Source organism: Rattus norvegicus, chromosome 14, assembly GCF_021556685.1.
Source record: "Rattus norvegicus strain SHRSP/BbbUtx chromosome 14, alternate assembly SHRSP_T2T, whole genome shotgun sequence".
Taxonomy (NCBI): domain Eukaryota; kingdom Metazoa; phylum Chordata; class Mammalia; order Rodentia; family Muridae; genus Rattus; species Rattus norvegicus.
In genome coordinates this window covers 2456614-2478574 of record NC_141547.1, presented here as the reverse complement: position 1 = coordinate 2478574, position 21961 = coordinate 2456614, and the positions used below count along the sequence as shown (strand labels likewise).

Sequence of the window (21961 nt, the reverse complement as noted above, 5' to 3'; positions counted from 1 at the left end):
ATATAACCGCCATTTAACCGCCATTCAGAGACGGTTTGTCCCCACGCATATTAATCTCTCAGTCTCACTCCCTCTAAAATAACGACAAGCGATACCTACATGAAATTTATCTTTAAGAAGTGCATCCTACAGTAACAGTTCTATGACAACAACAGTGGCACCCACATCACAGACTTGTTACAGAAATTAGATAGAGTAATGTACGTTAAGTACCTAGAAGCATTCAGCACCGGATTCATACTCTTTAATACACTTATGCCTGCACAGCCTCCAAACATGTCACGAGGGCTGTGAGAGGCTCACGGGCCACAGTTCGCTGCTCACCGGAGGAGGAGCTTAGCCTTCTTATCCAAACTTCTAAAAAGGGATTTCTTTTGCCTGCGTTCAAGGATCGAAGCAATGCCAACCTATAGCCCTAGAACTCTAGACTCTTAAGAACACTTTCTCAAAGACAAAGATAAAGGGACTGGAGAGCAAGTAAGCTACCATCGCTGCGGGCTTTAGCCAGAGGCGGCAGGTGCGTGAGCCCCTGGCTTTGGCTGTCACCCACAGTCCAAAGGGTATCCTCCTGACCTCCACCATGGGGTCACTAACAGATCATATCTGCATCAAGGACTCCAAGCCCTCTGGGGGCAATGGCAAAAGCGGAGTTTAAGATACAGATTCTATCCCACACGTAGCTATGATGAAGTGATTTCTAAGCCAGGAAACTAGGTGAGAAGAATCGGAGATGCAAAACCTACATTATCTCAAGTAAAGTGGGCGATTTCTCCGTACCCAGATAGGAACTGAACCACGCATGCTGCAGCCATTCCCTGAAATGGGCCGTGAGGTAGCTATGGGAGCCTCGCCACAGCCTCACCATCTGCACCCAGGAACAGCCTCATGGTTTCACATCAGCATCCTAGAGCCTCCTGGGAGAGTTCTTCCCCTCCTCTCATTATATGAAAATAAAACACTCTGCAACTTCCCTTAACAAAACACTCGTTTTTCTGACCAAATAGCTCTCTGGAGGTCATCCACTGTGTTGCCCATAGCACCAGAGATTAACATTTGACACAAATGCGGGTGCCTGGGAAGGGCAGATGCATTAGATCACCAGATGAGCCTTACTCCAAAGCGCTAAAGAACCTCCTTGGACTACACAAGAAAAGCCAATCTTCCCTTCAGTGTACTCAAGTTTGTTTAACCTCAATTTGTTGAATGAAAGCGAGGCCTTCACAGGGCTGGGGCTGTGCCTACACACAGACATGACACAACACACCAGGCAAAGCCAGGAAAAGTCCACAGTGGGTGAGTCCTCCCGGACAGGAAGTCTTGCTCAGGAAACTACGAGAGGGCAAACCAGGGCTCCGGGGCCACTCATCTACTGGCACCTTCCCCAACATGTCAGGACAAAAGCTTCTGCAACCCCTCTCTGGACCAGGTTTACCAGCTGAAACTGGACTCTCTCCAATGTTCTAAATGCCAGTGACATTTGGGAAAGGCTCTCTTACCACAAAGGGGCAGAAACTCATTCCTAGGAAATATGGTAGTTGACTGACCCCAGCTCATGAAAGGCTCGTCCCTATATAATTACGTCTCTTCGGGACAAGCCACAAAACCAACAGATAAGCAGCCTCTTGAGAAGAAACGCATGGGTACACAACCACTTGGAATCTCCTCGGGACACAATGAGTCATTCGGCCAGAGATATTGAAAAGAACCACCACGAATCTGGAAGTGTTTATTTAATCTGCCTTGAAGAGAGAATTTATTTGGGGAAAGACTTCACTGAACGATGTAGTCAGGTCCCTGGGACACAGGGGTGACACCTCTATCCTGGCGGAAGGCTGTGTTTGTTTGCAGCTCCCCAAGCCATCTGCCTACGTACTGTGTTCCACCTCCTGGAAGCTGCTCCCTCATCTGCACAAGCAAGAGGACAATTCTCATGTTCTCCAACTTCTGGGATTGAAAACGACGGTACCTTTTTATACTGACCCTCAACTCCCAATATTCTAGCTACCACTGCTGAGCGGTAGGAAGCTCTCACTCAGCCTTCCCTGTCAATCCCTGGGGTCGCTGCACTCGGGCAGAAAAAAATGGACGCCGAATCGGTGAACAGTTCACACATCACGTAAGGTTTGCTAATTTTGCGGGCTCTCATGTATGGGAGCAGAGCCGCCAAAGAAGGATGTTAGAAAGATTTTGTTCTTTTTAATGCGATACCATAGAACCCAGGGGTTTTTCGGTTTGTTTATTTTTAAGTTCCCTCCTCCACATGCAAGCTTGACTGAGTTATTCCCAGAGCATTTTTGGACACACCAACCCTCGGTTACACAGTGCTTGGCTTCATGGACCGGTAACAGCCGCGCATGCGCCGTTAGGCCGCGCATGCGCTGTAGTAGGCTGACTGCCCGCAGTGCAGCCCTGAGCCCACATCTGGGGCTGTTTAACAACTGATTGGAAATTTAGCCTTTTGATTTCCAGTTAAATACTAGGCACAGGAAAACAAATAGCACTTGTTTTCACCGAGTCTTGTCAGGCATCCAAAATGCAGTGCAAATCAGAGAACTGCCTGTGGTTTGGTGGCAGAGGTCCAAAATACTTGGCCTCCCCACCCCCTCCAGTTTAAGGAAAAGGAATAAGCCAGATTTTAGCAATAAGGACGTTTCAATCACCCTTCCCCCCTTCTTTGGGGGAAAACAGGGCTGTTTTTTAAATATTCAGTGTGTTCCTGGTATTAATTTACATTTTTCATTAGGATTAAGTTTTGATTTGTTTTTAATCCAAAGCCAAAGAATAAAGTTCAGTTTCCCTCACTTATTCCAACTGCCGTGCCTTGGTATTTGCTTGGATTTGCTGAGGAGGGCAGGGTTCATATTGCCATCTTCTGTTTCCAATTAAATTAGGATATAGTTATCTTACCAGCCGCATTATCAAAGCATCAGAGGGGGAACTTGGGAGATCAGCTTAATCCAAGCTCTTTATCTGTGAGGGGGAACCGAGCCCTGTGTAGCACAACCATACACCGTGAGGTATAACTTGTTAGTGGTGAAGCCAGAGCATGCTGAGGAGAGTAAAACAGAAACCTGGCTTACCAGAAAAAAAAAAAAAATACAGGACATCAAATTAAACTGGAACTTTAGCTAAAGAATGGATGGATTTTTGTTATTATAATTATGTCTAAAATATTGCACAGGCATACTTAAGCAAATTACTTACCTGAAATTCAACTTTAACTAGAAGCCTGTTTTTTTGTTTTTTTTTTTTTTTATATGACAAACCCTGGTCACTGTGCTGTGAGACCAACATCTACCCCCTCCTATCCCCATCTGGCTGCCAAAGATATCCACATTTTTCTTTCCTGATTTTAATGATAAATGGCTGGGAAAAAAGAAATCACAGGACAGAAATCCCAAGGGAGTATAACACTGGAAGAAGCACTCGTTCTCTGAGACTTTCCTAATCTTGGGCATCACCATTTCCCGCTTTAACTAGAGTACAAAACAACTAACTCCAAAATGGATAGGCTAGACCAGATATTTTATGTTGTTAAGAATTAGTCACTAGGGCGTGTCTGTCTGCCTGTCCGTCCATCTGTCTGTCTGTCTCGTTTCGATTTATTACTGTTGTTATTTTATTATTTTACTCTTAAAGACAAAATCTCATTACAAGGCAGTCTGGCCTTGAGTTCTAGATCTTCTTGCTTCTGCCTTGTAAGTGCTAGGATGGCGGGGACATAGCACAGCACCTCCTCAGCCTGAAAATTTCTGCTTATGTTAGATTGTGACCGTGAAGGGGGAAAAGAGCAAACAAAGCAAGGCCTGAAATGACCCTAACATTAATAATTATGTTATATATATATAATATTTATATGTATATATGATATAAAAGCAAGGTTTAAAATGACCCTACCAATAGTAGTTATAACGATATATAGAATATTTATGATATAAGTGACATGTAATAGCACAGCAATCACATATAACAACAGAATAATTATTATTAGTGGGGCAAAGCACAAGGCCTTAGCTCTTGCCACCCACCCTCTGAGGGTTCTGGGGGTCAAATTCAGTGTGGGTCCTTGTACGTCAGGCGCCTTTAACCTGCTGAGCCATCTTGTTGGCCCACGAGATGAAAACAAATGCCCCACCTCGGGTGGGCAAGGAATAAAGTCAAGTCACGCTAGGTTTTGAGGAATCCAGTTTGGAGCTGAGACTACAGTTTAGCACCGAGTCCATGCTTAGGGTGCACAGGTCCTGGCTCAGCTCCCAGCACTGCCTGTCCACTGAGTCACTCTGTCAGTCCAGCTGTGCTTGGAACCCAGGGACGTGCACACATCAGGCAGTCTTTTACCACGGAGCAACACCCCGGGCTCTTGCACGATGATCCGCACAGGTTTGGTTTGGTTTGGTTTGTTTCCTAACGGTTTTAGGGATGATGTAGCAGCAGTAGAGGCTTTAAATAATATCATGCTTTCCAGTTCAATGCTTTTAATACGTGCTCAGCATGTGCTGCGCTCACCACTACGCCACTCTTCCTCTACCCTTGTCTCCTGAGAGACCGCACACCATTGTCAGTAGCGAGTCCACACTGGCCTATCTCCCACATGCCCCTGGCCATGGCTTCCAGTCTCTATAGATGGTAGATTACTTTTTCCTCTCAGGTGATGGACATCTGGGCTGTTTCTATGGATGTTTGTTCTTTCAAGTGACTTTGTTTCGGACATATGTGGGTAGGGACATTGGGCATAAAGAACTGTTATATTCCCACCAGCAAAGTAGAGATCTTTCAATCCCTCTATATCCTGACAATCCTGTTAGAGTCTCTGTTTTGTCTCATAGGTGGTCAGTGCTCTGATTGGTGGGTTTTCCCTCATGTTCTGTAGTGTTCTGCATCTTGTATATCGTTTTCTTCTGGTCACTTGTGTCTTATCCTTGGAGAAATGTGTATTCAAATTATACGCACACACACACACACACTTTGAGACAGCGTCTCATGCACCCAGATGACCTTAACATAATCCCTCTGCTTCTACCTCTTTGAAGGCTGGGACAACAGCATGTGCCACCGCACCCAGTTACATTCAGTGTTGGGGATCAAACTCAGAGCTCCACCCATGTACAAAGCAAGCACTCTACCACTGGGCTACATCCTCACCCCTGAAGGCAGGATGAGTTTTCTTTCTGATTGCACCCAGGGACAAGCTTCGTCTACCGAATATTCTCTGGACTGCCAAGGAAATAGTGTAAGGCTGTGACAACTCCGTCATGAATGTGCACATGTGTGACTTGAGCATCTTGAAACACTTCATCCATCCTGTTGCTAGGTAGCCAGAGAAACTGGACGAAGCAACTGGGCATAAAGAACTGCGTTTGCAAAGAAAACTAAATTCCCCTGCCCCTCTGTGCCTGGCATTCTTGTTTGTGCTGTGGGATTAGGAATGATAAACTGGCCAAAGACAGGTGCCTCTAAAGACAGTGTGATGATAACATAAAAATAAAGGCATTTTATATTTCAAAAATCAGCAGCTGACATTTTGAGTATCATACATCTAACGAACATGGCCAGCTTAAGTCACTTAGGACCATGACTCATTGATTAGCATTCGCAGGTAGCTGGCATCATCCAAACTTTTCTTATCCTACTTAAGAAGAATGAACAACCATTAAAGTATTAGTGCCACAAAGGAAAGCTTGGAGAGAGTCATGTGACCCCTTCACCATTTTGTGTTAGAAGAGCATGAGGCACGTATCCTGGACTGAGGGTCAAGGGACCATCCTTGGTCCGAAGCTGACTCACTGGGTAATCTTAGGGCTCAGCTTCCCAGGCCTACTAAAGTTCTTGGAGAATCATTCCATGGATGGACAAACTCCACAGATGGACAAACCAAACGCCTGGCCTTTTGTCATCACAAAGACAGTGATGTGGATGAGGGACATGAATGTTTTCCAGGTCTGGAGGAGGAAGAGGGGTCGCCAGGCTTTCGAGACATCTCACACCCCCCTAATTTGATGGAGCAGCAGGTATCTGCTGACCACCCAGGCCATGGAGAGAGAGTGTAGACAGGAGAAGCCTGAAGGAGGCAGAGCTTGGGTGTCCCGGGATCTCTCCCACAAGTTGCCTCCCAACGCTCCTCATTTTGGGCTCGTTGCTTGCCCTGCAATGTCCTTATAGGGGATTAACTCCAAATAAGGTTGATATTAAGTTTGTGTACTAAAATTGTCTTCCTCATCAGTGTATGTTCAACTAATGGTCAGGACGCAATCCTTACAGCTCGTAAAGTAAACAAATAACAACAAAGATAGCTTCTCTTCTAAGTCCCGTAGAGTGGCAGACTAAAGAAAGAATCCGAAAACAGTAAGCACAGTGTGTGTGGCCCGCACTGTTCACGGAATACACAGCCCAGAGAAGTGGGAACATTAAATCTGCAGCCAGCCAATGGAGTTACTCACAGTTACAAATGTTAATGTAATCTCCTTCCCAACCACTCGTTGCTCTCACAGGGACAGCAGAAATAGCAAATGCGGGGACCTTAGCAGTGGTGAGCGCTCTACTCAACATTTATTTTTTAAAGATTTGTTTACTCTCCTGTATTTGAATACACTGTCACTGTCACCAGACACACCAGAAGAGGACATCGGTTCCCATCATAGATGGATGTGAGCCACCATGTGGTTGCTGGGAATTGAACTCAGGACCTCTGGAAGAGCAGCCATTGCTCCTAACCACTGAGCCATCTCTCCAGCCCTGTACTCGACCATTGATGTGCAGTTTCCTCACATCAAGATGCTTCCTTCTGTGGTGTGGGACTGCTGTTGTTCACAAATCACAGCTGGGAAAAGTCAGGTTTACAGAGACGAATCTGCCCAATCACAGCCTGCACCACAGCAGTAGAAAGAGGATCCGCTCACGATATATGCTGCTATCCTGACTGCCGAGGTGGTCACTTCTTTCCAGTTCCCCAGGGCCCAAAAGGTGCTAAGCACAAGAATTAGATTTAAAGCAAGAATTTTATATTTTATTTTATTGGTTCTGGCATTTGAACACAGGGCTTCATGCATGCTAGGTGAATGTTCTACCTAATCAAAGGCCCTCGTTCACATTTTAAAAATTTTGAGAAAGGACCTGAACTGCCAAAGACACTTTTGACCTTACTAAATAGCCCAGGGAGGCCTTCAACCTCCAATCTCCTGCCTCAGCCTCTACAGTAGCTGAGATCACAGGCCTGTGCTGCCAACCTCAGCATCTATCTATCTATCTATCTATCTATCTATCTATCTATCTATCTATCCATCCATCCATCATATCTATCTACCTACCCATCTATCTATCTATCTATCATCTATCTACCTACGTATCATCTATCTATCCATCCATCTATCATATCTATCTATCTACCTACCCATCTATCTATCATCTATTTATCTATCATCTATCTACCCACCTATCATCTATCTACCTATCTATCTATCATCTATCTACCTATCTATCTATCATCTATCTACCTACCTATCATCTATCTACCTACCTACCTATCTATCATCTATTTGTTTGTCTATCTATCTATCTATCTATCTATCTATCTATCTATCTATCATCTACCTATCTATGTATCTATCATCTATTTACCTATCTATGTACCTATCTATCTATCATCTGTCTAACTATCTATCTATTTACCTATCTATGTACCTATTATCTATCTATCTACCTATCAATCATCTATCATCTATCTACTACCTACCTATCTATCTACCTATCTATCTGTCTATCTCTCATCTATCTACCTACCTACCTAGCTATCATCTACCTATCTATCTATCCATCCATCGATCTATCATCTATCTATTGATATATCTATCTATCTATCTATCTATCTATCATCTATCTATCTTAATTAGACAGCCATCCCTCGGTAATTCCTACCGCACTGGGCTGCAGGAAGACACATTCCAACTGTGACTTTATCAGAGCTTTAGTCTTACCATCACCGATCATAACAACCAGGGCTGGCGTGACTACCGGGGCAACGCAGCGGATGTGCTGCAGAGTGGGTTCTACAGAAAACGGTTACCCTGGGGGAAGTGTGAGGGAAAACAACAAGATCAGGTACTAGAGCCCTCGAAGCCATTCCTGAAGGCTCTGAGGACTAAGTCAAATGAACGAGATTAGTGGCCGCTAATTATCATTGTTCTGCCCTCCAAATGTAAAAGAGAAAGTTGTCAGTCATACGGGGACACGCCTTTAATCTCATCAGATCTCTGTAAATCCAAGGCCATCCTGATCTACACAGTACATACAGTGAGAGCTTGTCTCCATGAAAAGGCACAATTAAGGCTGGTGAGCTGTCTTGGTGAGCTACAGCTCGTGCCACCACACCTGATGACCGGAGCTGATCCCCATGACCACACAGTGGAAGGAGCAAACTGGAAGGATCCCCACAAGGTACCTGCCTACCAGCGCAGGCTTCCTGTGGCACGTGTGCCTCCATATAACATGCAAGACAAAATACTTTTTAATGTTTTGATTGTATTTACAAAACTTAAACCCTTAATAACTTTCTCCACATAGAGATGTTAAATGCTTTGTTTTAAAATTAAATTTATGTCAGAATACGAAGTATCCTACAAAAGACTCTAGCATTCCCTAACTAGAGTCACAGCTTTTTAACAACATCTACTTTCTGTCTAAACGTGGTCTTTTTTTCCAAATCGTTTACCCCTTGCCACTAGGCTGCCTTGGAAGAAGGCCAGTCTCCTAGATGACAGTGCAGGGAAGAAGTCAGCACTGGTACTTGAGTCAGCTCACTTCTACTACACCTGCCGTTCCCTGACATACCTTACGTAAGGCTACATGGTTTTAAGTCATACTCTGGCTAGGCGGTCCTCAGCCTTGCTTGGCCTTTCACGACTCACTTTAAAAAATTAGTCCTTAAAATTTTTATAAACTTCGTTATAAGGAAAAACCTTGCAAGTTAAAAAAAAATTCACACAGCAAATTAACCAAACACAAAGTCTAAACCAAAGTCTACCCATGTCGAATAATTCCCACAGGGTTTAGATAGATGTTATAAAGCTATAGAATTTCACACGGGACCTCACGCTTTCACGGTCGAGTCTATTTTGATGCACTCATACACCATCAAAAACAAATCCTCCAGTAGAACTAGAGAAACAATTAGTGTCTTCTTTCATAACTCCTGTGCATTGCCTGACTTTAGTCCTTCCTCATCACCAGATACTACTACTATTTCTTCTTCTTCTCCTCCTCCTTTCTCCCCCTCCTCCTTCCCCTCTTTTTCCTCCTCTTTCTCCCCCTCCTCTTTCCCTCTTTTTCCCCCTCTTCCTCCTCCTCTTTCCCTCTTCCTCCTCCTCTTTCCCTCTTTCTCCTCCTCTTCCTCCTCTCCTCTTCTTCCTCCTCCTTTTCCTCCTCCTTCTCTTCCCCTCTTCCTCATCCTCCTCTTTCCCTCTTCTTTCTCCTCTTCCTCCTCCTCTTCTCTTCTCTTCTTCCTCTTCCTCCTCCTCATCTTCCTCCTCTTCCTCTTCCTCCTCTTTCCCTCTTCTTCCTCCTCTTCCTCCTCCTCTCCTCTTCCTCCTCCTCTTCCTCTTCTCTTTTTTATATGTTACACTGTACCACAGGTACCTTTGTCAATATATATATATATATATATATATATATATATATATTTGACTAGATTCTGCATATGTGCTTTTGTATAGCTAATTTTTTTAAAAAAATTTTCAAATGTCTTATTTTATGTGTACAATTGCCATACATATGGAGGCCAGAAGAAGGTACCAGGTACCCAAGTTAAAGATGGTTGTGAGCTACCACGTGGGCACTTGGAATGACCAGCAGCCAGTGTTCTTAACCTTGGTGCCATCCCAGTATGATTCACTTTTTAGAGAACTGGCTAGTTTTATAGGACGTTGCTCCATTTGGTGGGGTCCAATGTTTCCTCCTAATTAGATCTAGGCTACATTTATTTTCTAGAAGGATTGCTACACAAGGCGTGCTGGCTAATTTTACGTCAACTTGACTCAAGCGAGAGTCATCTGCATGGAGGAAACCTCAATTGAGACAATGCCTTCATCAGTTCAGGCTGTGGGGCATTTTCTTAATTAGTGATTGATGGGGGAGGGACCAGCCCACTGTGGATGATGTTATCTCTGGGCTAGCAGTCCTGGGGTCTAGAAGAAAGCAGGCTGAGCAAGCCAGGGGAAGCAAGCCAGTAAGCAGCACCCTCCATGGCTTCTGCATCAGTTCCTGCCCTCCATGTTCCTGCCTTCACTGGTTTTGGTGATGAACTGTTTTAGAACTGTGAGTGAAATAACCCTTCTCCTCCCCGCCTTGCTTTGGTCATGGTGTTTCATCACAGCGAGTGACCCTGATTGACACGTGAGGAATGCCTCGTTCTTTCTCAGTTACAGACACACATCTATCTGCTCCAGGCTGGCATCATTAAGTCTGATCACTTGCTTAAAGCACTGCCGGGGACTCCTCACTGTCTGTGGCTGCTGTTTCCTTCCCTGATTAATAAGTAGGAAAAGTATCTAAAGAAATCTGAATATATTGTCCCTCCGAACCCCTCCTCTTCCTCACATCTGTTGAAGATTCATGTCTGATCAACTTTCACTGTTACGATGGCAAAGCAGTACTCTAACTCCCTCACTCCTTCCACACGTCTTTAATAATTAGCATTTTACCACCCGTAAAAACCTCCCTATCGCTTCTGGTGTACACATTTATTCTATCACCAGTTGTACGGGTCCTTACTTCAAATGGAAGATACCCTTCAGCTGGTTAAAAGTGGTTTACTTTTCAAATGCAAGTGACAGGAAGCTAGAGATTGGACTGAAGTCACTCGAGTGTCAAAACTGACTCGCTAGGCAAGAGTAAGACTGTTGCCAGAGGTGGCTGCTCACAAGTGACATCTCGGGGGCCCGAGGCTCTGCAGCAGAGGACGACAACAGGCAGCCCTCGCGAAACCCTCACAACTGACTGAGAGGTCAGCCCGGAGCGGCTCTGCTGCTCATCAGACGTGGTATCACAGCCCCAAACATTTCATCCAAACAACCCATCTGTTTCTCCACAGCTAGCAAACTCAAACGTTCTGGCAAACGCCAAAGGACATGATTTACAAACAGTAGGTAATATTTGGACCATTCTGCAAGAGCTGGACTCCAGCTTTAAAAAAAAAAAAATTCAAATGATTTCATGCTTGGAGCTCACTGTGTCACTGACGGCACTGACTGGTTTCCTATCAGAAACCAGGCCTGTTGTAGACAAACGGCGAGGGGCTTGTGTGTATTTATCCTGTGGTCAGAGACCACACAGCCAGAGCCCTATTACGGCTTTGACAGCATTCTTAATACCACAGCAGGGAGGGAGCACCAGTGGGCAGGCCACAAGAGTGTGACAGCAGGTCCTGCTTCCCTGTGCAAACGAGACCCGACCCTGCCTCCACAGAAGACATGTGGGTGGCATCTGCTTTCTGCAAATTCTTTTCTACACCATCCAAACGTCCTCCCCCGCCCCATGTGCAAATACTCTTTGGTATCATTTTAATGAAAAGAATTTTTTTTTCCCCCAAACCCTTTGCAATCTGGGCGTGCTATGCACGGTTGTAATCCTAGCATTCGGGCGCACTGAGACAGAAGAGCGAAATGAAGCCAGTCTCCGCTGGATAGCAGGATATTGCCTCAAGAAATAACAGTGTCTTGCATTGTAACCTTGCGTGAGGATCATTCTGGAGGAGGGTGCTGGACACTTACCAGGAAGAGTCTGGGGACACCAGCGGCCAGTCTCTCCGTCTTCAGATGCCACACCAGGGGCTGGGGGGAGTTGAGCAGGAACACGATAGGTTTGTGGTGAGTGTGCACCGAGGCAATGGGGTTCAGGTGCAGGGTAACCTAGGAGTCAACACAAAGCAGGAGAGTTCAGTGCTGGTTTCCCCAGGCCATCCTGAGAAGCGTAGGATACTTCCTCATAAGTCACTGCCAAACGCCAGAAGAGGAATCATACGAGGTTGAGCTAAACGCTGCTGATAACTGGCCACTGTTTTACTACCTAGAGGCTGTGCGGTATGATCAGTTCCAGTAATCACAACTAAAACATGGCTCACCCACTAAGAATAGAACTCAAGTAAACAGAACTTTCTTTTTACCCCAAACACAGGAATAAAACTACCTTCCCTCAGGGATTCCTTATTCCAAGTCAGAAAGCTAAGCTGACATTATGTAACAGGGTATTTATGGGTGAGTTTTTTTTTCAACCTGGGGGAAGGGATTGGGGGCTCTCACAGAAAGCACTTTGTACTGGCTAGTTTTGTGTGTCAACTTGACACAAGCTGGAGTTATCACAGAATAGGAGCCTCAGTTGTGGAAATGCCTTTCATGAGACACAGCTGTAAGGCATTTTCTCAATTAGTTATCAAGCGGGGAGGACCCAGAGCATTGGGATGGGGCCGTCCCTGGGCTGGTGGTCTTGGGTTCTATAAGAAAGCAAGCTGAGCAAGCCAGGGGGAGCAAGTCAGTAAATAGCATCCCTCCATGGCCTCTGCATCAGCTCCTGCCTCAAGATTCCTGCCCTGCTTGAGTTCCAGTCCTGACTTCCTTTGGTGATGAACAGCAATGTGGAAGTGTGAGCTGAATAAACCCTTTCCTCCCCGACTTGCTTCTTGGTCATGATGTTTGTGCAGGAATAGAAACCCTGACTAAGACACACTTTCTTCTCTCCCAGGTAACTTCCAATCTCTACAAAGTTAGTTGAGCTCCCCCACCCCCAAAGTGCTGAAAATCAAGAGGGGGCTGCCAGGGGGTGCTGCTGCCTTCCTCCTTCCAGCCACTACCACAAAGGAGATTTCCAAAGAAAGGAGGCCCAGAGATCAGACAGAATGAATAGTGATGGCATAACACCTCTGCCACAAGAACACAGGCACCAGAGGGATTGCTCAGTGGTTAGGAGCACTTACTGCTCTTGCAGAGGACCTCAGTTTGGTAGCCAGCACCCACAGTTCTCAACTACCTGTAGCTGCAGCTCCAGAGGACCCAATGCCTCTGCTGGCCTCTGATGGCTCCCACACACATCTGAGTCACCAGAGGCATAGCACGAAAGCTGACTGCTTTACATCTTCCCAAGGCTGCTGGTCCACTTTGATCAAGAGGCATCTCTGCCTTCTTTTCTTGGGTATATCTAGAATCAGTATCGTTTATTACAGCAATCGAGTTATGGATAAAGAAAGCTCTGAGCTTTTCTTATCTTTCAAAAAAACCCATGCTTTAGCCAATGGCAAACACCCTCTAAATGTCAATAGAATTAAATAGATATCCATTTCTTGATGCCACAAGGCCTATTATTCTACACACAGTTTTCACATATGCACATAATCATAGTACTTGTTGACTGTTGAGTGTGCCTGCCTTAGTTCCCGAGACAGACAAAAAGAAGCACCTGAAGTTGAGTGTTGTTGTCAGTGTGTTGCAGGCAGCCATGTTATTGATTCACTGTAGCCAATCTGTGTGTAACCCCAAAGATTAGAAAGAGGCCAGAGAAACTGCGAAGGGTGAAGGGGGTTAGCTAGCTAATTTGCAGCAAAATACAAAAAAACATAAGCCATGTGGACTGTTAGGAGCTATTTCTGCACACGGGGCCATTTTTAGACTTGGAATCAGCACTAAATGAACTGTGATGTCAACCACAGCTACAGCGAAACAATGTGTCCCTTGGTTGTTCAGACACACAGCACACTCTGGAGTCCCTGTCTTCATCTAGAAGTAAACAGATTGATAACCCACTGGAAACAGGATGCAATGGAAACAGAGCAGAGTGTACCAAGACTGCAGCAACTCCCTGGACGCAGAGGTTTGAGACAGGGAGGACGGGAGGCACAGCACCTGCAAACCGCAGAATGTCACAGACTCTCACTAAAGCAAGTGGCAACTGAGGCTGTCCCTATCCCTGAGCACCACATCAAGGCCCGGAGAACGGCAGCTGTCCTCCCCAGGGACATGGACTCCTTCCCTGCTTTGTAGTCAGTCCTAAGGCGCAGACTTCTTAAAGCTCCCGGATGTGCAAAAGCTTCGCTCAATATGTATAAAATCAATAAATACACGTCTCAAATGAGCCAGAATACTTTTCAGCTTATGAAATGAGAAGATGTAGGAAACAGATATTAATGCTTGGGTCCAAAGTTTCCCAGATGGTCTGAGCGTCGAGGCCTGGCTCAGACAACCAAGGGATGATTTCTAAGAAGCTTAGCTCGTAGTTTTCCTGGAAACGGCCCCTTCTTCAGTACGTGGCCGTGTCTGGCCAAGATGAGGCACAGAGGTTCCAAGGCAAAGCCTCAGAGCCATTTGGCAAAGGAGGATTCACACCATGGTTGAGAAATTAAAAGAAAAATTGGCAGGCACAGAGAGTCCTGTGAGCTCAGGCTAACCCAATCCCCAGAGGCCTTTCTCTCCCTGTCTCCACCGGAGCAGACATGGCAAAAGGGGGCGTGCAGACAATCAAAACCCAGCAGGATGGTATCGGAGCCCTTCGGAATGTGAGGAGAACATAGCCCAAACATCTTAAGGAACCCTGGGCCGAGTTGCCCAATTTCTTCTAGTCTGCAAAACAGAAGGCGAAAAGAAAGGCAGATAAAGGAAAATCTACTTTACGGTTATAGCTTAGAAATGACAATAAATGACAATAGTTACACACCAGATACACACCTGGAATCGAGCACTCGGGAGGCAGAGGCAGGGGGATCCAGAGTTCAAGCCACTCCCAAATAAAAACAAATCCCGCCCAAGGCTTTATGTAGTTAGATTGTCCTCGGTAGTAGTCTATAGAGAAGAGCTGGAGCAGACTGTAGCAAAGAAACGTCCCCCAGAGACATGTGACAGCTAGGATGTGAGAGTCTCTGAGAAAACGGAACAGAACTCTGAAGACTTCGCCCTCCATCCATTGTCCAATTCGCACACTGAAATACTCACAAAACGTAGTCTTATGAGCTTCAAACGTAACGGGGAACCCAGTGGAGGGCTGATGTGAGTTGGGAAGCATCCCAAACAGGTGATTCTCTGTGATCGGGATTGATAATCTTTGGGAGTCACCCAGCATTTGGTGACTGAGAGATGAACCCCCTTTTCATATGCATACAAAAAGATGCAGTACCTAAAATCTTTGCAGCAGTTTGAGCAAAATGCACCTAAAACCCACGCGGAGGAAACCACTGGACAAGAGCAGGAAAATCCTAAGGGACTGGCAGAAATCAAACAAGATGGCTTCATTGGACTAAGACGCATGTGTCTGCCCTTATGAGGCCATCCTTCCAGGGAAAACAGCAGATGAGAACTCGGATTAGTGTCTAGGGTTTCCTGTCCTCTCCTCACTGCAGACTCACTCTTCACGAAGTCAGCTGAGCTCCTGCTCTAAATCTTCGTGTGTCACACTGCGCTAAGGGTCCAGGACCCTGGTGACGCAAGGAAGTGCAGCCCTGTGTCACCCCTCCCTGATCGGCCGCAAGGGGGGAAGACAGCGGGTCTAATCGGTTCTGTAACACCTGCTCCACTGAGGTTATCTGTGAACAGACTGTTACAAAGACACTCAAGACAGATCTGCATCCTTCCTTGTAGAATCTGCACAGCTTCAAGGAGCCGCTCTGGGTGGAGAGACCAACTTCCCAGAGACCATCTCTTCCTGCCTCCTGTTTGGGAGAGGCGCCCTGACCCACTACCAGACAAAGACGAAAACAATGTCCTCTGAACCTCACGGTGGAGAGAACTTCTCTATTCTTCCTCCTTTTTTTCTCCTTTACTTCCTTCTCACCTTCCTTCATTTGGGTAGGGTTAGGGTGAAACTACGTAGTCGAGCCCGGCCTTGAACTTACACTCAACAATCCTCCTGCCCCAACACCCTTGAGTACTGAGATTTCTGATTTCTGATACCATGCCCAACTGGCTTCTCCACTTCCTAAATATTACACTTGATAAGAAAAAAGCACTGTACATTTTTCTCAAATTCTACAAGCAGTGTGAAAATGAGCTATGTATTTACAGGTAGAAGAAGAAACCTACTTCTTTGCGGAAAGAAGCCATAAAGATTGTTTTGAATTTAGCGGAATTCACACTCGACATGCAAGACATTGCTGTGATAGAGATTTCAAAAGGTTTCTTATTAGTGAGACCCCACACCCCACTCCTGGGGTTTATTAAGACAAAGCAACAGTCAAGCACAGCAACTGCCAGGTGACTCTAACAGTGGACCCGTGAAGCAGTGAAATCATCCAAGACCCACCCCGGGAGACTTCTGTTATCTAAAACCAAACCAAGTCATGTTGCAAAACAGATGATTCAGTAATCAGTTTACATTACAGATAAGAGAAAGAACTCCAGCGTGTGTCTGCAACCTAGACCTGTAAAAGCAGGGGCTGTCCTTTAGACCCTTATCTGACTCCTCTGCAGAGGGGAGGAGGTGTTACTGAAACACCTTGAATCTTCTGTTCCCAGTCCCCGGATGTGACACACAGAGATGGTGGAACATAACTGGCTGGCCTTAGATTTTACTTACGTTTGAGCAATAATATTCTTAGGAACTCAAATGTGACCCCCAAATGGTTCTGAGATGTGTGCCTGATTGCCGGGGAAGGGAACTATACGTAGCTAATCAACGCCACAGAGTTTTCGAGGGTCCTCTGGTCTGAGGAGCCCCGACAGCCGACACTGCAATTGTGATGCTTGCCTTCTGCCACGTGGGAATTGGTATAAAAAGATTCCCTTAAAACATTCTTGGAAGGGTAGAGTCAGAGTTTTGTTTAAAACAAAATGTCCCTTAGAAAGTTTTATATTGTTCTGAATTTCTTAGGAGCCATTAGTTGGTCCTGAATTCAAAGTTCCAAACCTCTGAGTGTCCCTACCCTCTCTCTCGGGAACCACTGACATCAAAGTTCACACTGCGTGGCAGAAGACCATCATGCTTTCTCCCAGTGGTTTCATCTTGAAGCCGCTTACTGAGCTGAGAGGAACACAGTCAGTGAATTCCCAAACTAACTCCCTTCCCCCCACCAACGACAAGATTCTGCATTCCCTGGGAGCGTCTTAAAATAATTTAATATAGTGACACAAAGGGGTAAAAAAAAAAAAACCCTAAAAGTCTGCAATTTGATGCAGAAATAAGTCTGTCTTCTCTGCTCCGTGTTTTGAATGCCGTGGAAAAATACTAGGAACTAAATTTGGGGTGGGGGTGAGGAGCAGCAAGGCATATAAACAGAACAGTATTTATGAAACCAGAGGTCATGACCCTCTGAAGGGGTCCTGGGAGCTTCACACAGGGATTCCAGGGACCCTGGACCTCCCTTCCTGGAGAGGCCCTCAGCTACTGCAGAGAAAGGGGCAGAGAGAGTGGAGACTTTCGGTGTAGGTATGTTCTGCTGTAAGAACACATCTGAGGCCCTGGGCAGGCCACCAGTCACAGCAAATCCAAAGTGACTTTTCCGTTGTCCTTCAGTCATTAATACACCAAGGTTATATGTCTAAGCCAAGGCTCCTGGCTTCAAGTACAGAACAGCCATGTCCTCAGAGAAACGGTCTCCAGCCATAGGCTCCCCTATTCTCAGGCAGAGTTGGAAAGTTCCACAGGACCCTACAGATGTTTGTCTCCTCTGCCAAGTTGTGAAATCCTCAGAGCACATCATTCAGGGGTAAAAACTGGAACCATGTTTAGCTCTGCAGCCTCGTGCCCAGCACAAGGCCAGACATCCAGGAAGAGATCAACACGTTTTTGAAAAATGAATACAGGGAACCATAAATAAATTTCATCGATAAAATTAATGAAATGTGAGTCCAGTAATGGTCATGAGGTCGTATTGCCTTGATTTTCCAGCCAAAAGAGGGGAGGCTCCTCATCGAGAGAACATTCCCCTACCAAGTACAACTTGGACATTAGAGCAGGGTCAAGACAAACAAATAGATCTCGGGCACCAAAACAAGTGCCAGCGACTGCCGGGCTGTGTACTCATCAACTTCCGAGACAAATGTCCATGGGTATACAACCCAAGTGACATGGCTACGGCACAATTCCTGCACCCAAGGCTCGGGGGACACGGAGGAGGAGCTGAGCAGATCGGGAAGACTGCTGTCTTCTAGATATCAAGGGAAACTACACCCATGAAGTTTCTACAACATGGCTGCCTAATCCGAGCCCTGAATAACAGTATCACCAGCTGGCAAAATGGAGGCACTCTCAGGGGCCCCGCCCTTAGGTAAAGATCTAGGAGCAATGGCTGAGGGAAAATGGAGCACCAGTCTTCTGCTAACTGGTTATCCAGTACCAAGTGACCAGCCGTAAAAGTACATACATACAAGTAGCATGTAGGCGCATGCAAGCAGACAGACAGACAGACACAATAATAAAGGAAAGCAGACTATGATCTTGAGAGGAAGTGGGGGGGGGCATGAAAAGGGTTCGAGGGGAGACCGGGAGGAGGAAATCATGTTTTAATTAAAAATAAAACTTTAAAGGTTAATGGGAAGTTTACCATTCATAGTTACACAAAATATGTAAAAACTTGCAAAATATCCTTGAAAAAAACATGAGGGTTTTTTCAGATGTTCCACTGTGTTTCGGATGAAGCACAGAACCTGTTTGGCACGCAGGCACTGCGGTGGGTGCACCAAAACACTACAGTCTAAGGAACCTGTAGGAACTTGGCATCTGACTACAGACAGAAGTGGGAACACCCATTTGCGGCCGTCAGTTTAACACTCCCTACCCTACTCATGAACAGACTCCGTGTAACCTGTGGTCGCCCACTCTACTATACAGTGCTCTCCATAACTACACACGTATGTAGATTATGTCAATTCATACTTTTTTAAAAATAGGCATGGGATGCTTTTTCTGTTTATCTGTCTAGCGAGTCGGTATTTTAACATATATAACTCTGTAGCAGCAGGGTCCCGGGAACAGCCTCTGTGTCATGTTATGACAACGGAGAACGGAATTGCATGAATAGAATCTTTGGTGGGGTGGTTAGGATTTGCGAGTATCCAACTCCCACATAGCCTGACACTAGAGTAACCACCTTAAGCCTGACACTAGAGTAACCACCTTAATGTCAGTGGCAGCAAAACCATAAAATCCAACATTATTCAGGCAGGGACACAACAGGATGACATTTGGATTCCCTGGGGCTAAGGCACCGTCTCAGAAACATTAGCCTGAAAGTGACTGGGAGTTATGAACGGGGTTGCCAAAAAGAAAATTCTAGAGAGGAGTGATTACTTTGGACATTCACAAACATACATTTGGAGGAAAGCTGTTGGTAAGAACAGTGGAGTGCAGGTAGTGGGAAAAGCCACCATCACAGTCTCCCCGCACATGATGACAACATGGAGGCCCAGGAGTCTTGAAGGACGGGAAGATGCTGCTGTCAGATGATGCTGATGACATTGTCCAATCTCATTTCAATGGGGGAGTTGGTGCTTAGGGGTAATTTATCAGTCCTGTGGCTTGAAAGTGGCAGTGGTGGTTACCTCACTCTCTGTCCCCACAAAACATTCACCTATTCCTTCTCCTTGGGTTGGGGGAGGACATGAAAGTTTTGGTGACCAAGGCAAACTGTCTTCCTGCTGGAAGAGAATGAAAGAGAGGAGGGAGGTGGACATCAAATTCTAAGGGATCCCAAGAGAAAACAAAGAGGAGTTAAAAGGGATCCTCAACAGGGTGGGCCCCAGCCCCAGCCAAGGCAGCGAGATGGCTTGGCAGAGAATCCTCCTCGGCTGACACTGAAAATGCTTTCCTAGCCCTCACACTAGGCTGGCCCCAGTGGAACTTGAGTTGCTGTCACATGGCCTATCTTGAAACAGGCAGAACAAGTAACTTAGATTCAAAGTGGAAAACGTGTTCACCTGTAGGGCAGCACCCACCTTTCTAACATACACCACTTCCCAAACATCTCCATTTCCTTTCAGAAGAGTGAAATCTTTAGTGGCCTTTCATTCTGAATGGCTATTGTGGATTGAATGCCGTCCTGGTTAGGGTTTCTAGCGCTTAGGTAAGAAACCACCACCAAGTCAAGCTGGGGAGGGAAGAGCTTACTAGGCTGACACTTCCACATCATAGTTCACCACGGAAGGAAGCAAGGACAGGAACTCACACAGGTAGAGGCCACGGAAAGTGTTTGCTCCCCATAGAATCCAGGGCCACTAGCCCAGGGGCAGGGCCCTCCCCCATCAATCACTAATTAAGAAAATGCTGGGGCTGGAGAGATGGCTCAGAGGTTAAGAGCACTGACTGCTCTACTAGAGGTCCTGAGTTCAGTTCCCAGCAACCACATGGTGGCTCACAACCATCTGTAATGGGATCTGATGCTCTCTCCTGGTGTGTCTGAAGACAGCTACAGTATAGTTCTATGCATAAAATAAACAAATCTAAAATAAATAAAGAAAATGCCCTACATACGCCCCTGATCTTGTGGAGGGATTTTTCTCAATCAAGGTGTCCTCCTTTCGATGACTAAGTTTGTGCCCAGTTGACATAAATCTAGCCAGCACACATGTGAAATGTTCCCCCACAAGCTCATCTTTGAACAGTCACCCCCAGGTAGTAGTAAAGTTTCAGAATGTTATAGAAGCTTTGGGAGGTAAATGGAGCCTTGCTGGAGTGGGCAACTGAGAGTGGACTTAGAGAGTTCACAGCCTGGCCCCACTTCCTGTCTGTTCTTTGTTCCAACCACTGCTCACTTCTGCCACTATGAACTGTCCACACTCAAACTGTGAGCCAACTTCTTCCCTTATGCTTCCCACCTGGTATCTGTTCAGAGCAACTGCGAAGTTTACTAATAAAAAAGCCGGACACATGACAGAGAAAATTCAATATGCAGGAAACACCAAAGTTCATTACTTTTAACTGTTTCCTACGTAAGTCCTAAATATACCTGGACCCAGTTGCAAAGAGGGTTCTGTGGTTCACTGTGTCCCAGCATATCTGAGAAAGCATGGGCCATAAGTTCAGGAAAAGAGCCTGCCTCAAACAAGTAAGTAGAGAGCAATAGACAAGAATGCCTCTTCTGGAGTGTACACATACACAGACACACAGACACACACACACACACACACACACACACACACACTCATGGACATACACTACATACACAGACACACACAGACACACACACACTCACATACATACACTACAGACACACAGACACATACTCACACACACATACACACACTCACACGCAAACACATAGACATGCACTCACACACACACTCACATGCACACACATAGACACACACATAGACACACACACATATGCACATACATACACACATACACAGGCAACCATATACACATATACAAACATACACAGAGTCACACATACACACAAACATATTCACACACAGTCACACATATACACACACATACTCACATACAGACACACTCACACACAGGCACACATATATATCCATATGCACATACATACACAAATGCTCACACATATACACACATACAGAAAAAGGCACATATACACACATATGCACACACACACACACATATGCATGCACACACCACAATCTTAGTACTTGTTAATAAGTTAAAAGAAGGAAACAGTAAAGAAGAAGTGAAAGGCCCTCCCCCTAGGAAGCTGACAGTGACAGAAGGGACCTTTCTTTACAGGTTAATCAGAAGCAAAGGCCTTAACTTCAGAATGAAGCATGTAAATTGAACACAAACCATTTGATTCTCAAGCTCTATGACTAAAGTAAGACATTCATTTCCAAGCAGTGAAAATACAGTAGGTCTGACAAATCTGTGTATAGTTGGCCGATTTAAACCCTACTGCACTTCATATTCTTAGATCTGTGAAGGTGATGGTGTAATGAAAAAGTCAACTCTCCTCAAGCAAACATCTAAAGCGCTTCCCACATTTAACAGAGAGTGCAGGGCTCTACGTAACTTTCCACAGCGCTACGTCAAACTGTAGGGTTCT

At 45.6% G+C, this 21961-nt stretch overlaps 1 protein-coding gene across 1 annotated transcript in view; it reads right to left on the bottom strand.

The window, feature by feature from the left end:
• Positions 1-21961, bottom strand: part of Tgfbr3 (transforming growth factor beta receptor 3) — a 173324-nt gene that overhangs the window by 58390 nt on the left and 92973 nt on the right. Inside the window, exon 4 of the mRNA NM_017256.1 lies at positions 11760-11897. Within this exon, the coding sequence (NP_058952.1) occupies positions 11760-11897 (138 nt within the window). The remainder of the gene's footprint in view (positions 1-11759; positions 11898-21961) is intronic.